The sequence below is a fragment of the Ranitomeya variabilis genome, chromosome 1 (assembly GCF_051348905.1).
Source record: "Ranitomeya variabilis isolate aRanVar5 chromosome 1, aRanVar5.hap1, whole genome shotgun sequence".
Taxonomy (NCBI): domain Eukaryota; kingdom Metazoa; phylum Chordata; class Amphibia; order Anura; family Dendrobatidae; genus Ranitomeya; species Ranitomeya variabilis.
In genome coordinates this window covers 114,993,290-115,009,038 of record NC_135232.1, presented here as the reverse complement: position 1 = coordinate 115,009,038, position 15,749 = coordinate 114,993,290, and the positions used below count along the sequence as shown (strand labels likewise).

The 15,749-nt window shown below is 43.3% G+C and overlaps 1 protein-coding gene across 1 annotated transcript in view; it reads right to left on the bottom strand.

Moving 5' to 3' along the window:
• Window positions 1-15,749, bottom strand: part of MRPS27 (mitochondrial ribosomal protein S27) — a 116,493-nt gene that overhangs the window by 81,308 nt on the left and 19,436 nt on the right. The window contains exon 3 of the mRNA XM_077287901.1: window positions 4,864-4,934. Within this exon, the coding sequence (XP_077144016.1) occupies window positions 4,864-4,934 (71 nt within the window). The remainder of the gene's footprint in view (window positions 1-4,863; window positions 4,935-15,749) is intronic.

The window sequence follows — 15,749 nt, the reverse complement described above, 5'->3', positions numbered from 1 at the left end:
TTACATGTAATAGTATTATATGGTGCGGTAGCATTACATGTAATAGTATTATATGGTGCGGTAGCATTACATGTTATAGTATTATATGGTGCGGTAGCATTACATGTTATAGTATTATATGGTGCGGTAGCATTACATGTAATAGTATTATATGGTGCGGTAGCATTACATGTAATAGTATTATATGGTGCGGTAGCATTACATGTAATAGTATTATATGGTGCGGTAGCATTACATGTTATAGTATTATATGGTGCGGTAGCATTACATGTAATAGTATTATATGGTGCGGTAGCATTACATGTTATAGTATTATATGGTGCGGTAGCATTACATGTTATAGTATTATATGGTGCGGTAGCATTACATGTTATAGTATTATATGGTGCGGTAGTATTACATGTTATAGTATTATATGGTGCGGTAGCATTACATGTAATAGTATTATATGGTGCGGTAGCATTACATGTAATAGTATTATATGGTGCGGTAGCATTACATGTTATAGTATTATATGGTGCGGTAGCATTACATGTAATAGTATTATATGGTGCGGTAGCATTACATGTTATAGTATTATATGGTGCGGTAGCATTACATGTTATAGTATTATATGGTGCGGTAGCATTGCATGTTATAGTATTATATGGTGCGGTAGCATTACATGTAATAGTATTATATGGTGCGGTAGCATTACATGTTATAGTATTATATGGTGCGGTAGTATTAGGCTAGGTTCACATTGCGTTAAGTGCAGTCCGTTCAACGCATGCGCAACGCAAGTGCCTTTTAAAGATCGCATTATGCGATCGTGCTAGCGCAGATGCTCCATCTGTGCTAGTGGTGATGGGCCCGAAAATGCTGCAGACTGCGTCCGAGGGTCTGTCACAGAATGACGGCACATCGCTAACGCATGCCAATTATGACATGCGTTAGCAATGCGCTACATAATGGCAGTTAATGGGTGCGCTAATGCATCCGTTACATAGCGTTAGTGCCGCTATGTAACGGATGCCGTTAGCGCATTGCCATTAACGCAATGTGAACCTAGCCTTACATGTAATAGTATTATACGGTGTGGTAGTATTACATGGTGTGGTAGTATTACATGTTATAGCATTATATTGTGCGATATTTTAGGTTTATGACAGACATCATCATCTAGGGCAAAGTTAGAGGATGTACAAATTACGGCTCCATGGAAGATAGTTCATTCTTGACGCTGATCTCTCCTTCAAACCACATATCCAAGCCCTTTCCACTTCCTGCCGACTTCAACTCAAAAATATTGCACGAATCCGTTCATTCCTCAACCAAGAATCTGCAAAAACCCTAGTCCATGCCCTCATCATCTCTCGCCTTGACTACTGCAACCTTCTGCTCTGTGGCCTCCCCTCAAACACTCTCGCACCCCTCCAATCTATTCTAAACTCTGCTGCCCGACTAATCCACCTGTCCCCCCGCTATTCTCCGGCCTCTCCCCTCTGTCAATCCCTTCACTGGCTCCCCATTGCCCAGAGACTCCAGTACAAAACCCTAACCATGACGTACAAAGCCATCCACAACCTGTCTCCTCCTTACATCTGCGACCTCATCTCCCGGTACTTTCCTACACGCAACCTCCGATCCTCACAAGATCTCCTTCTCTACTCCCCTCTTATCTCCTCTTCCCACAATCGCATACAAGATTTCTCTCGCGTATCACCCCTACTCTGGAACCCTCTACCACAACACATCAGACTCTCGCCCACCATCGAAACCTTCAAAAAGAATCTGAAGACCCACCTCTTCCGACAAGCCTACAACCTGCAGTAACCACCGATCGACCAAACCGCTGCATGACCAGCTCTACCCTCACCTACTGTATTCTCACCCATCCCTTGTAGATTGTGAGCCTTCGCGGGCAGGGTCCTCTCTCCTACTGTACCAGTTATGACTTGCATTGTTCAAGATTATTGTACTTGTTATTATGTATACCCCTCCTCACTTGTAAAGCGCCATGGAATAAATGGCGCTATAACAATAAATAATAATAATAATAATAATAATAATAATAATAATTCTTAAATAACGACTGACACTTCCAACATTACATCGGCTGTCACTTTCTCGGAGTAACTAAAGGGGTTGTCCGGCAGCTATACAGTAAACGGGGCCAGCTCCATTCACTGTTTATATCAGGCTAGAGCTCTAAACTCCCGATTGGTGGCTGTGGTGGGTGTCAGAAACCCATTGATCTGACCGACTATCTTAAATGGGTTCCCCAAAAATTAGTTAAAGCTCCCTCCCCCGTCAAGTAATTCAAACTTCAGTGCGTCATCGTCACGTGTCAGGATGGGCTGCAGTGTGAGGAAATACAGCTGATGGCTTATTTCTCAACTGACAGGAGAGCAGTGTCATATACACACATACCTCAGTGAGCTGCCGAGCAGAGCTGCGACATGAGAAGAAATAAATCATCTCCACGCTGGCTGGGGACAAAGGATATTTTTCTCCCACCTCAGTTATCTGTGCATCAGTCAGTAAGATGATTTCAAGCTGTGTTTCAATTCAATCAATGTAACTATGGACAATCATTTTAATGACATCGGTATAAGTAAAAGCCAATGTAAGATCAGAAGTGGCATTTGTTCTAGAAGGAAAACGATCATTTGTCCATTGGCCTAACAAATGGGTCAAAATAGGATAACAACATACACTCCCTGACAGAAGTTATGTCGCTTATCCATGTTATGTAAATAAAAACTTATAACCAGATGTTAAATTCATCCATTGGTTGTATAAATTATTATTTTGAAAGCTGAAACCTTCCGAAATGCGGTTTAGGTTAAGAAACTAAATTGGCATCAATGCAGAAATATTGATCAGTTAATGGACACAGAATGATCAGATTTTGGCAAGACAAAAGTTTTGTCGCCTGGTCATACAAATGCACCCAATCCTAGTTTCCATCCTCACCTGTGCTCAGTAAATAATCGATTATTAATGTGTGTGTATAAAAAGAAACCCAGCAACCCAGACCTTCACTCGAACTGCAACTTGAGCTCTGACAACATGCCAAAAATCCACCCTGCGACCAAAGCCTGGATTATCAAGAGGCTGAAGACCAGATCCAGAGGTGGCTGGCACCTTTAATGTGTCTCAGCGTCAAGTACAAAGAATTAAAAAAAGATTTGAAGAGACTGGAGATGTGTTTGACAAGCCCAGGTCCGGCAGACCCTGCAAAACAGCTGCTCAGGAGGAATGTTTGTTGGTTAGAAAATCCAAAGCAAGCCCCTCTTCCACTGCGGCAGAGCTCCAACAGGCCTGGTCACCTCAAGTCCCTGTGTCAACTAGAACAGTTTGTAGGATTCTGTCTCGAAATGGCCTCCATGGTCGAATCAGTGCCCAGAAGCCAGCAATAAACAAAAGGCAAATAAAAAAACCTTGTGGCATTTGCAAAGTCCCCCAGCCTGCTAAATAGATGGACGCTGGAAAAGTGTCAGAAGATGGAATTCTCTGATGAATCTTCAGTAGAATTACACCACAGCCGCCTCAAATACTGCAGGAGACCTACTGGAGCCCGTATGGATGCAAAATACACCCAGAAAACAGTTAAATTTGGTGGTGGAAAGATCATGGTCTGGGGTTACATTCAGTATGGGGGTGTGCGAAACATTTGCAAGGTGGAAGGCAATATCAATAGCCTAAAATAGCAAGAAGTATTAGCTACCTCATGTTCCAAATCATAAAAAGGGGTCAAATTCTGCAGCAGGATGGTGCTCCATCTCATACATCCATCTCTACAACAAAGTTCCTCCAGGCAAAAAAGATCAAGATGCTCAAGGACTGGCCAGCCCAGTCACCAGACGTGAACATCATTGAGCATGTTTGGGGTAGGAGGAAAGAAGAAGCTTGGAAGACAAAACCAAAGAATCTAGATGAACTCTGGGAGGCATGTAAGACTGCATTATTTGCTATTCCTGATGACTTACTTAATAAATTGTATGAATCATTGTTGAACCGCATGGATGCAGTCCTTCAAGCTCATGGAAGTCACACAAAATATTAAATATGACTCTAATAGCACCACAACTTCATTCATTAATGTTATGCAACATATATTTGCATTTTAAGTTAATTATTTGTTTGAATATCACATTACTTTCTGTGGGCGACAAAACTTTTGTCTTGCCAAATTCTGACCATTCTGTGTCCATTAACTGATCAATATTTCTGCATTGATGCCAATTTATTTTCTTAACCTAAACTACATTTCGGAGGGTTTCAGCTTTCAAAAGAATAATTTATACAACCAATGGATGAATTTAACGTCAAGTTATAAGCTTTTATTTACATAACATGGATAAGCGACATAACTTCTGTCAGGGAGTGTATAGTCCCATTGAACACATATTACCAATTTCAACAACTATGGTGTGCAGTGTCAACTCAAAGGTACATGCCTGTGGGAGCAGAATGCTAATCACTGGAATAAGTCAATGGTTGTTAAAGGGGGTCTGTGAACACAAAACCAGTGTTCAAGCCAAGCTTAGGAGTTAAGTGGACCCTTGCTATTTCCTAGCAATGGGGCGCACCATCCAATCGTTATCCATCTATCTCTGCCTCTCCTTTCTTGATTGGTATTATATATATTAGTTAGTATCATAGGAGCCAGAGAAGGGCAGAAATAGATAGAAAATAAGGAGATGGGAAGGTGCATTGAACTGCTCGGTCACACCAAGGGTGCACCAAGTGACTGTGCTTGATTTTAAAAGTCATTTGGTGCGAGACAACAACTAATGTCTATATAATGTGTAGCACCTTACGATTGGCTACTATCCCAGTGTTACTGATCTATAAAGATTAGTAGAATTTCCTTACCCTTGCAATGACCAGAGAGCTCACTGGGATCTTTCTATCATGGCACTTATCCATAAGTGCTGCCAGATCAGCTGCAAAAGAAAAGAAAATCATCTAAGCATAACTGACCTCTGATGCTCCTGCAGTTCTATAAAGTACATTACAATTTGGTACAATACAGTGTACTACAAACCGTCATCCCATACGTATTCCCGTCTGGATTAGTTGCCAAGAACTAATAAAATAATCTGCTTGAAGGGCACAAATTACATCTGAAATCAGATCTAAGAGTGGAGAAGTAAATCTGTGCATCGTATTGCCAGAAGCGATCACAGAAGACGCCAGACACACTTAGGAGTTCGAGGTATTCGGGATGGTAGCACTCCCCCAGATGTTTAAAGGGATTGTCTGACCTTAGAGTGACAGCAGACTTGTAGTTTATGTGACAGTAGACTTGTGAATTTTCTCATCGCGCACCGCGAGGATTCTCTGGTGGCGGCGGGCATGATCACAAGTATGTGATCTGCACACGGACGTCCACATTCCGACTACTAGATTGTATCCGACCTCATTGAATACACTTGCATTAAGCGAGGCCGTGCCCATCTAGTTGGCACATGACCGCTACCAGAGTATCCTCACAGTAGTGCGTGTGATGTGAGAGTTCACAAGTCTTCAGTCACATAGTGTAGCCCAAGGGCGGATGGCCCCTATAAGCTGAGGATGGGCATCCTAAAGTTGTTTAAGCTATACATACAGCAGCAGCAAAAAAAGGGGCATTCAACCTAATGAGGGGAACGCACAGTAATGTTTTTTAGGTGAACGGCTCATTACATGGATAAAAAAGCACTCAAGAAATAGATCCAGCACTCAGCCTGGCTCGGAGCGTCAGCCACAGAGAACACATACAGGAATCTAACAGATGGAAGTAGAAATCCCATCTATAACTCACACACCAATTAAACCCATCTGTTACTTCCTTAATTTCCTTAGAAAGCATGACTCCATTAGTCTCAGACCACTCGTGGCCATGATCACACTAATCAGCACTAATCCATCCTTAATTCTAATGGAAGCCGCAATATTGCTCCTTCATTCTCCCGACCTCCTATAATTCTGTGCTTCACCCTCCATGGTAGACTATCAGAAATGAAGCAGCACCATACTCAGCGTAGTGTCTCGCCCCCTACACATTTTAGCTTTCAGTAAGGGTCTGATCACCTGGACGCTCATTCATTAAAACTTTAAGACATATTTTAAATACTTGTCCTTTTTAAAGTTCCATTTAGTGTTACCTTTTTTTTTCTTTCTGAAAACAGGCCATCTCTTTTCACCTAGCAGAGATACCAGCACATGGACATAATTTGGAACTTGGAAGATGTTTCCAACCCAGAACCCTGCACACTCCAAAGTAAAAGAAATCCTTTTCACAGCATACTGAACAGTCTGCAAACGGGGCAGACCAGAAGGACATCGGTGTATATAACCTATACACCATAATAGAAGGACCAACGGTACAGGAAAAATCCAATAAGAAAAGTCCAATTCCTTTGTTTAGCTTAAATATGTGTCAAACATTAAATGAATATGTGTAAAAATGAAAAAATTAGTATAAAACAAACAATGCAAAAGATTTAAAAAAAAAGTTATTTACAGGGACAAAAGATTCCAAAATAGCAGGAATAGTATGCAGAGGGGCAGAGAAACAACAATGGAACTGATGCTACATGTTATGTTGATGGTTGTGGAAAGGTGGTAGAAACAACAACAACAAAAAATAGACGGAGCTGTTAAGAGAACAGAAGAGTTCCGAGTACAGTGGCTTAGTGGCATGCTGCAGGGTAGCACAGTGGCTCAGTGGTTAGCACTGTAGCTTTTTAACACTGAGGTTCTATATTCAAAACCCATGAAGGAGTCTGTACGAGTCTCCCCCTAACTCTTTAAAGACATACTAATAGTGAATTTAGCTTGCGAGCCCCAATGGAGACAGTGATGAAGTCTGTATAAACACAGTGGAATATGATGCAAAATCTGAGTTTATGAAAATTGTTTCAACTCCAATGACTGATTCTTATGTTTTTATGCCCCGATTTAAAACAAAAAAACCACTTCTATTTTTAACCATCACGTATGGATTTTGAACAAAACGAGAGTGAAATTATGTACAAGCGAGATGAACAAGAAAAATCTTTATTGTAGCCAAAAATGTACACAATATTATATATAAAACCTTATTGAACATTCATTCTGCAACTTTATTGGGAATTAAATCTTTATCAATAGCACGGGACCTAAAACTTAACTTTTATTTATACTAAACAGACAAACAAAGTGATAAACTCAAACCACTAAGTGAGGGGGAAAAAATTACTAGACACAAAAGGGAAAGTTTAAAAGAAAGCTGAATTCCAATACGGTCCTATATAGTGTCTCGCTTAGGGTACTGTCACACAGTGCCATTTTGATCGCTACGACGGCACGATCCGTGACGTCGCAGCGTCGTATGATTATCGCTCCAGCGTTTTAGACTGCGGTCACACGTTGCAATCACGGCGCTGGAGCGATGCCGAAGTCCCCGGGTAACCAGGCTAAACATCGGGTTACTAAGCGCAGGGCCGCGCTTAGTAACCCGATGTTTACCCTGGTTACCAGCGTAAAAGTAAAAAAAACAAACAAACCATACATACTCACATTCCGGTGTCCTTCAGGTCCCTTGCAGTCTGCTTCCCGCTCTGACTGACTGCCGGCCGTAAGGCAGTACAGATCACAGCGGTGACGTCACCGCTGTGCTCTGCTCCGGCCGGCAGTCAGTCAGAGCGGGAAGCAGACTGCAAGGGACCTGAAGGACACCGGAATGTGAGTATGTACGGTTTGTTTGTTTTTTTAACTTTTACGCTGGTAACCAGGGTAAACATCGGGTTACTAAGCGCGGCCCTGCGCTTAGTAACCCGATGTTTACCCTGGTTACCCGGGGCCTTCGGCATCGTTGGTCGCTGGAGAGCGGTCTGTGTGACAGCTCCCCAGCGACCACACAACGACTTTCCAACGATCACGGCCAGGTCGTATCGCTGGTCGTGATCGTTGGAAAGTTGCAGAGTGTGACAAGTACCCTAAGGTTGGCATGTTATATTTGTTAGTGCCACAAGCTCTATTCAACCAAGAGACGATTAACATACAATACCAAGACTAAGCGAGACACTATATAGGACCGTATTGGAATTCAGCTTTTTTTAAACTTTCCCTTTTGTGTCTAATCATTTTTTCCCCCTCACTTGGTGGTTTGAGTTTATCACTTTGTTTGTCTGTTTAGTGTAAATAAAAGTTAAGTTTTAGGTCCCGTGCTATTGATATATATTTATTTTTGTGGATTGTGTCCTGCTTTGGAATTTAATCTTTCCCTTTTCTCTTCTAAGCGTCTCTTGATACCTTTTTTCTTATAGAAGGCCTGCAGATCGTATCTGCGAAGCATCCAGCAGTAGTCCCCCATTATGTTCTGGTTCCATCTTCCTTGTTATCACGGTTCCCTGTCCTTGATCTCCTGATGAAATCTTTCTCTTTGCTATCATCATCAACGTTTTCAGTAAATTAGTCCAAATGGGAATATAAAAACTTAACTTCAAAATTCATCAGACAACTAAAGGCTTTGAAATGTTTCAGCATCTCAACGATGGACTTATGTTTCAGATCTTTGTTGTTACCTAGAAATTTCTTCACAACTTCTTTAACCCCTTAGTGACAGAGCTAATTTGGTACTTAATGACCGAGCCAATTTTTACAATTCTGACCACTGTCACTTTATGAGGTTATAACTCTGGAACGCATTAACGGATCCCGCTGATTCTGAGAATGTTTTTCCGTGACATATTGTACTTCATGATAGTGGTAACAATTCTTCGATATTACTTGCGATTATTTATGAAAAAATGGGTATTATACCTACCGATAATTCGGTTTCCAGGAGTCCATCCTGACAGCACAATGGAGGACGTCCTCCTTCTCCTTGCAGGGACAGGAAACACAACACGAGAGGTTAAAAGGTCCCACTCCTCCCCCTTTCCCTCAGTGTTTGACAAGTACCACACTATGGATAGATATACTTTGAAAACTTTATTAACCAAACATATTACAGCATATGAACTGGCATGCCTAGGGGGGGAAATAACGGTGCTGTCAGGATGGACTCCTGGAAACCAAATTATCGGTAGGTATAATACCCATTTTCCAGGACGTCCCCCTGACAGCACAATGGAGAATACCAAAGAAAACTCCCTTAGGGTGGGACAACTGCTTGGAGAACCTTTCTCCCATATGATGTCTGTTGGGCTGCCATAACATCTAATTTATAATGCTTACAAAATGTGTTTACTCTGGCCCAAGTTGCGGCCTTGCAAATCTGATCTAGAGACGCTCCTGCTCGCTCAGCCCATGATGCTGAGACTGCTCTAGTAGAGTGCGCTTTTATCCCTGTTGGGCAAGCTATCCCCTCTGATGAGTAGGCTTTTGAAATTATAGTTGTGATCCATCTGGCTATTGAAGGCTTGGACGCTTTTTTACCTCTATTCTTACCCCCAAACAGAATAAAAAGATTAGGGTCCTTTCTCCAGGAGCTAGTGGCCTCTAGATAGCTTAATACCGCCTGCCTAACATCAAGGGAGTGTAAAGCTTGTTCTTTTTCATTAGCCGGGTTCTCACAAAAAGACGGTAAAATTATCTCCTGGTCTCAGTTTTTAACTGAGGCTATTTTAGGGATAAATGCCGGATCTAGTTTTAGAATAATATGGTCTTCTCGAACCTGAAGATATGGATCCTTAATAGATAGGGCTTGAATTTCACCTATGCGTTTAGCAGTTGTAATTGCAACTAAAAAGGCAGTCTTCCAGGTACGTATTGAAATGGGCATATCTTCCTCAAGAGTATAAGGATTTTTACACAGTGCCCTGAGGACCAGATTTAAGTCCCATGTAGGAGCTAGTTGTCTTAACGTAGGCCGTACTTTGGATAGCCCTCACAAATCTAATTATCCAGGGGTGGGAGGCCAATGGATAATCTAAAAAGGTACTAAGGGCCGAGATCTGGACTTTAATTGTACTCGGCCTGAGCCCCAAGTTAAACCCAGTCTGTAAAAAATTTAAGACTCTAGGAACATCCAAAGCCCCCGGTATCACGGCCGACCTGCCACTTTCCGAACAAAACTTCCTCCAGATTTTGTGGTAGATGGCTGTGGTCACAGGCTTCCTACTAGCTTGTATGGTTGTGATTACTTCGTCCGAAAGACCTCTGGATTTCAAGATGTCCCTTTCAGGATCCACGCTGACAGATGTAGCCTCTCCGGATCCTGGTGCAATACTGGTCCTTGGTGAATGATATCCCTCCATAACGGGAGTTTGATAGGGTCTTCCACTGACATGGCCCCCAATAACGGGAACCAACTTCTCTTTGGCCAGAATGGTACAATCGTGAGCACCGTTGCCTGGTCCTCTTGAATCTTCCTCAGCACTATTGGAATAAGTGCTATTGGGGGAAATGCGTAAGAAAGAGGTTCGTTCCATGTTTGGCTTAAGGCATCGACTGCTTCTGGTATGTCTGAAGGGTTGAGAGAGTAAAACCTGGACACCTTTGAATTTTTCCTTGTGGCGAATAAATCTATCCTGGGCGTTCCCCAACGGTGGCATAGTATCTGGAACATCTCTTGATTTAGTTCCCATTCGGTCGGACAAACCTTCTTTCTGCTTAAATAGTCGGCTAGAATGTTTTGAGAACCTTCTAGATGAACCGCTGTTATCGACAGGACCACGTTTTCTGCCCATGTGAATATTGTTTGCGCTAGAATTTGAAGCGCCCTGTGTCTGGAACCTCCTTGATGTCTTAAAAAGGATACTGCTGTCACGTTGTCTGACAGGATTTTTACGTGCTTGCCTTTTAGGCATGAATAGTTTCTTCTGAGAGCTTCCCAAGCTGCGTATAGTTCTCTGTAATTTGACGACATCTGACTGATTTCTTTGGGCCACTTGCCCTGAAAGAATTTTCCTCCTAAGTGTGCTCCCCATCCCCACTGACTTGCGTCTGTGGTGATTACCACACAAGGGGAAGATATCCAAGGAACTCCACTTCTTAGATTGTCGTCCCGGGTCCACCATCGCAGTGAACTTCTTACCTTCATTGAAAGAAGCATCTTCTTGTCTAATGATGAACGGGAACGATCCCATACCGAGAGTACTTGTTCTTGTAAGGGTCTTGAGTGCGCTTGAGCCCATCTGACACAAGGGATGCACGCTGTCATCTTCCCCAAGATTTCCATGGCCATTCTTATCGTAACTGGCTTTCTTTGAAACTGTAGCACCATCTTTATTAATGAGCTTCGTTTGTCCCTTGGCAAGAAGGATTGTCTGGTTGTAGAATCCAAAAGTACTCCCAAAAAAATTTCTCGGGTCTTTGGTCTTAGATGGGACTTTCTTCGGTTTACCACCCATCCTAGTTGTTCCAATACTGCTATGACCCGATCTGTGTGTTGCCGCAGAATGATCTCGGACTGTGCTACGATGAGAAAATCGTCCAAGTACGGAATTATTGTTATTCCTTGGTTTCTTAGAAACGCCACTACTTCTGCTACTAATTTTGTGAAAATTCTTGGAGCAGATGCTAGACCGAATGGGAGGCATTGAAATTGGAAGTGGCAGGTTTGGTCCGGAAAACTCACCGAGAATCTCAGAAGCTCCTGAGAAGAGGGGTGAATCGGAACCTGATAATACGCACTCTTCAGGTCGAGAGTGCACATCATCGAATCCTTGATTATAAGATGAATGGTTGACCTGATCGATTCCATTCTGAATTTTTTGTACCTGACGTATACATTCAGAGGTTTCAAATTAATTATTGTACGGGATTCTCCCGACGCCTTTGGAATCGAGAATAGGGAGGAATAATGACCTGTGTCTAATTCTGGAAAGGGAACTCGAACTATGACCTGGGACTTGTACAGATCTTGCAGGTCTAAGAACATAGGGGAATTTGTAGCTACCACTGTTGGTGCTATAACCCTCTGCGGTACATGGGAGACCAGTTCTATTCTGTAACCGTCTGAGATTATTTTTAGGACATAACTGTTGACTGAGATCTGACTCCAGTGACTTAAAAAGAATCTTAGTCTCCCGCCTATTCCCATGGCGTCATTGCTTTCTTGGTCTATAATTTGAACCAAAAAGGGAAGATCTTCCCCTTTTGTTCTGGGTGTAAGAATTCCTAAATGTTCCTCTGCCTGATCTCCACTGCTCTCTATACTCCGGTTGTCTGCGGGGGGGAGGGGGGGGGGAAGTGGCCTCCTCCGAAAGGGCTGAAATCTCCTAGGTTTATCCTCGGGAAACCCTTTTTTACTATCAGCTGCCGATTCTAGTATGTCGTCTAGAGCCTGACCAAATATCCTAGAACCTGTGAATGGAATGGCACACAATTTATTTTTGGATGCATTATCCCCCGACCAAGATCTAAGCCAAATGGCCCTACGGGTTGCGTTTGACAAAGAGCTATTTCTGGCCGCAAATCTAACAGATTCGGCTAAGGTGTCTGCCATGAAAGCCGTGGCTGACTTTATGATAGGCAGGGAAGAAATTATATCAGCCCTTGGAGTCTTATTAATTAAATGTTCTTCCAATTGTTCCACCCACAGGAACATGGATCTTGCTACCGACGTGGCTGCGATATTAGTCTTTATCAGACTTCCTTTATCTGCATGGTACTTCTGACCGCTTGAATGCCTTGTTCCTGTTCCAATGGCAATTCTCCTTCTTCCTGGTCAAACTCTCCGTATTCCGACTCTGCTTCTGAAGAAACCTCCTGGTCTTCCTGTTCTGGATCCCTTCTTGGTCTCTTACGAGCCGGACTTGGACTGCTCCTATTCCGTTGGGACATAGAGGCCAGCGAATTTTGGATTTCTTCTCGGATTAGACTCCTCATCTCCGACAACATTGCTGGTTGTTCATCCCTGACAACCTTAGTGATACAAGAACTGCAGAGAGCTTTCTTGTATGCTTCTGAAAGCTTCATGTTGCACATGGAGCATCTCCTAGATTTTGCTCCCGCTTTGCCCGACTTTTTTGCCTGAGAAAGGGGAGTTTGAGTGGCCTCTTTATCCTACAATAAGAATAAGAATGGCTCAGACTGCGTGCGGTCCTATGTAAGTAATATGCGCACTGCGCACTTACCCCAGTCTCCTCATTTCTGTCCTCCGCATTCTCTGTTGAGAAATGCCCCGTATATAAAATAAGCTTTTTAAATATCAGCAACCAAATGCGGGATATAGCAGCATCTGCCGCACTCACCCTTAGTCTCCGGCATTCTTTCCGACCGTCTGGCTAGCACAGACCACAACTCGTGTCCTGTAGCTCAAACGTTTCTCCACACTTCAAATCTGGCGCTCCTTACTCCAGAAGGAACGCTGAATGAAACGCTGCGGCGCTCTGTGCTCAGCGCCCTTAAGGACGCTCACTTCCGCGTTCCACCAAGTGGAACGCACGCTGAGATGCCAGGAGGAGAGGGCGTCAGGCGCGCCCCGGATGTGACGTCACCTTACCTGTGCTGATACCGAAAGCACTGTCCGGTATATGATTCCTATTGCCGCGTTCCACACTGTGGAACGCCCGGCGCGCCTGCTGCTGGCGCCGGTTCTCCATGCGGCGCCTCTTCTCCTGGCGCCTGAACCGAGAGCCTCCCCCCGGGAGGAAGCGGTTCAACCCAGGAGCTCGTCCGCTCGACTGGTCTCTGGGCAGAGGGACTCCCCACCGGGGAGTTTCTTGCCTGGGGCTTAATACGGCGGGGGAAGGATATTGGCCTAGCCGCACGATCCCCCGAGCCCTCCGGTCTGGTGAGTCTTCACGCTGTATAGCGCTGTTCCTCTCGTGTGTCCCTCCATGCAGGGACAGGAAAAACACTGAGGGAAAGGGGGAGGAGTGGGACCTTTTAACCTCTCGTGTTGTGTTTCCTGTCCCTGCAAGGACGTCCTCTATTGTGCTGTCAGGGGGACGTCCTGGAAAAATGGAAATATGGCGAAAATTTTTAAAATTTTGCAATTTTCAAACTTTGAATTTTTATGCCCTTAAATCAGAGATATGTCACACAAAATAGTTAATAAATAACATTTCCCACATGTCTACTTTACATCAGCACAATTTTGGAAACAAAATTTTATTTTGTTAGGAAGTTATAAGAGTTAAAAGTTGACCAGCGATTTCTCATTTTTACAACATAATTTACAAAACCATTTTTTTAGGGACCATCTCACATTTAAAGTCACTTTGAGGAATGTACATGACAGAAAATACCCAAACTTGACACCATTCTAAAAACTACACCCCTCAAGGTGCTCAAAACCACATTCAAGAAGTTTATTAACCCTTGACGTGCTTCACAGCAACTGAAACAATGTGGAAGGAAAAAATGAGCATTTCACTTTTTTTTGCAAACATTTTACTTCAGAACCAATTTTTCTTATTTTCTCAAGTGAAAAAAGAGAAAATGAACCACAAAATTTGTTGTGCAATTTCTCCTGAATACGCCAATACCCCATATGTGGGGGTAAACCACTGTTTGGGCGCATGGCAGAGCTTGGAAGAGAAGGAGCACTAAATTGACTTTTTCAATGCAGAATTGGCTGGAATTGAGTTCGGACGCCATGTCGCGTTTAGAGAGCCCCTGATGTGCCTAAACAGTGGAAACCGCCCACAAGTGACACCATTTTGGAAAGTAGACCCTTTAAGGAACTTGTCTAGATGGGTGGTGAGCACTTTAAAACCCCAGGTGCTTCACAGAAGTTTATAACGTAGAGCCGTGAAAATAAAAAATCCTTTTTTTCCCCCTCAAAAATGGATTTTTTAGCTCGCAGTTTTTTATTTTCTCAAAGGAAACAGGGAGAAATTGGACCCCAAAATTTGTTGTCCAGTTTGTCCTGAGTATGCTGATACCCCATATGTGGGGGGGGGGCACTGTTTGGGCACACATCGGGGCTCGGAAGGGAAGTAGTGACGTTTTAAAATGCAGACTTTGATGGTTCATTTGCAGAGCTCCTGATGTACCTAAACAGTAGAAACCCCCAACAAGTGACCCCATTTTGGAAACTCGACCCCCCAAAGAGCTTATCTAGATGTGTGGTGAGCACTATGAACCCCCAACTGCTTCACAGAAGTTTATAATGTAGAGCCATGAAAATAAAACAATCATTTTTTTCCACAAAAATGATCTTTTTACCCCCAGATTTTTACTTTCACAAGGGTAACAGGAGAAATTGGACCCCAAAATTTATTGTGCAATTTATGCTGAGTAGGATGATACCCCATATGTGGGGGGGGACCACGGTTTGGGCACATGGCAGAGCTCGGAAGGGAAGGCGCGCAGTTTTGGAATGCAGACTTTGATAGAATGGTCTGCGGGCGTTATGTTGCATTTGCAGAGCCGCTGATGTACCTAAACAGTAGAAACCCCCACAAGTGACCCCGTTTTGGAAACTAGACCCCCCCCAAGGAACTTATCTAGATGTGTGGTGAGCACTTTGAATGCCCAAGTGCTTCACAGACGTTTATAATGCAGAGTCATAAAAATATATTTTTCTTTTTCCACAAAAATGATTTTTTTTAGCCCCCAATTTTTTATTTTCCCAAGGTAAACAGGAGAAATTGGACCCCAAAATTTGTTGTCCAATTTGTTCTGAGTACGCCGATACCCCATATGTGGGGGGGACCACTGTTTGGGCACACATCAGGGCTCGGAAGGGAAGTAGTGACGTTTTAAAATGCAGACTTTGATGGAATGGTCTGCGGGTGTCATGTTGCATTTTCAGAGCCCCTGATGTACCTAAACAGTAGAAACCCCCCACAAATGACCCTATTTTGGAAACTAGACCCCCCAAGGAACTTATCTAG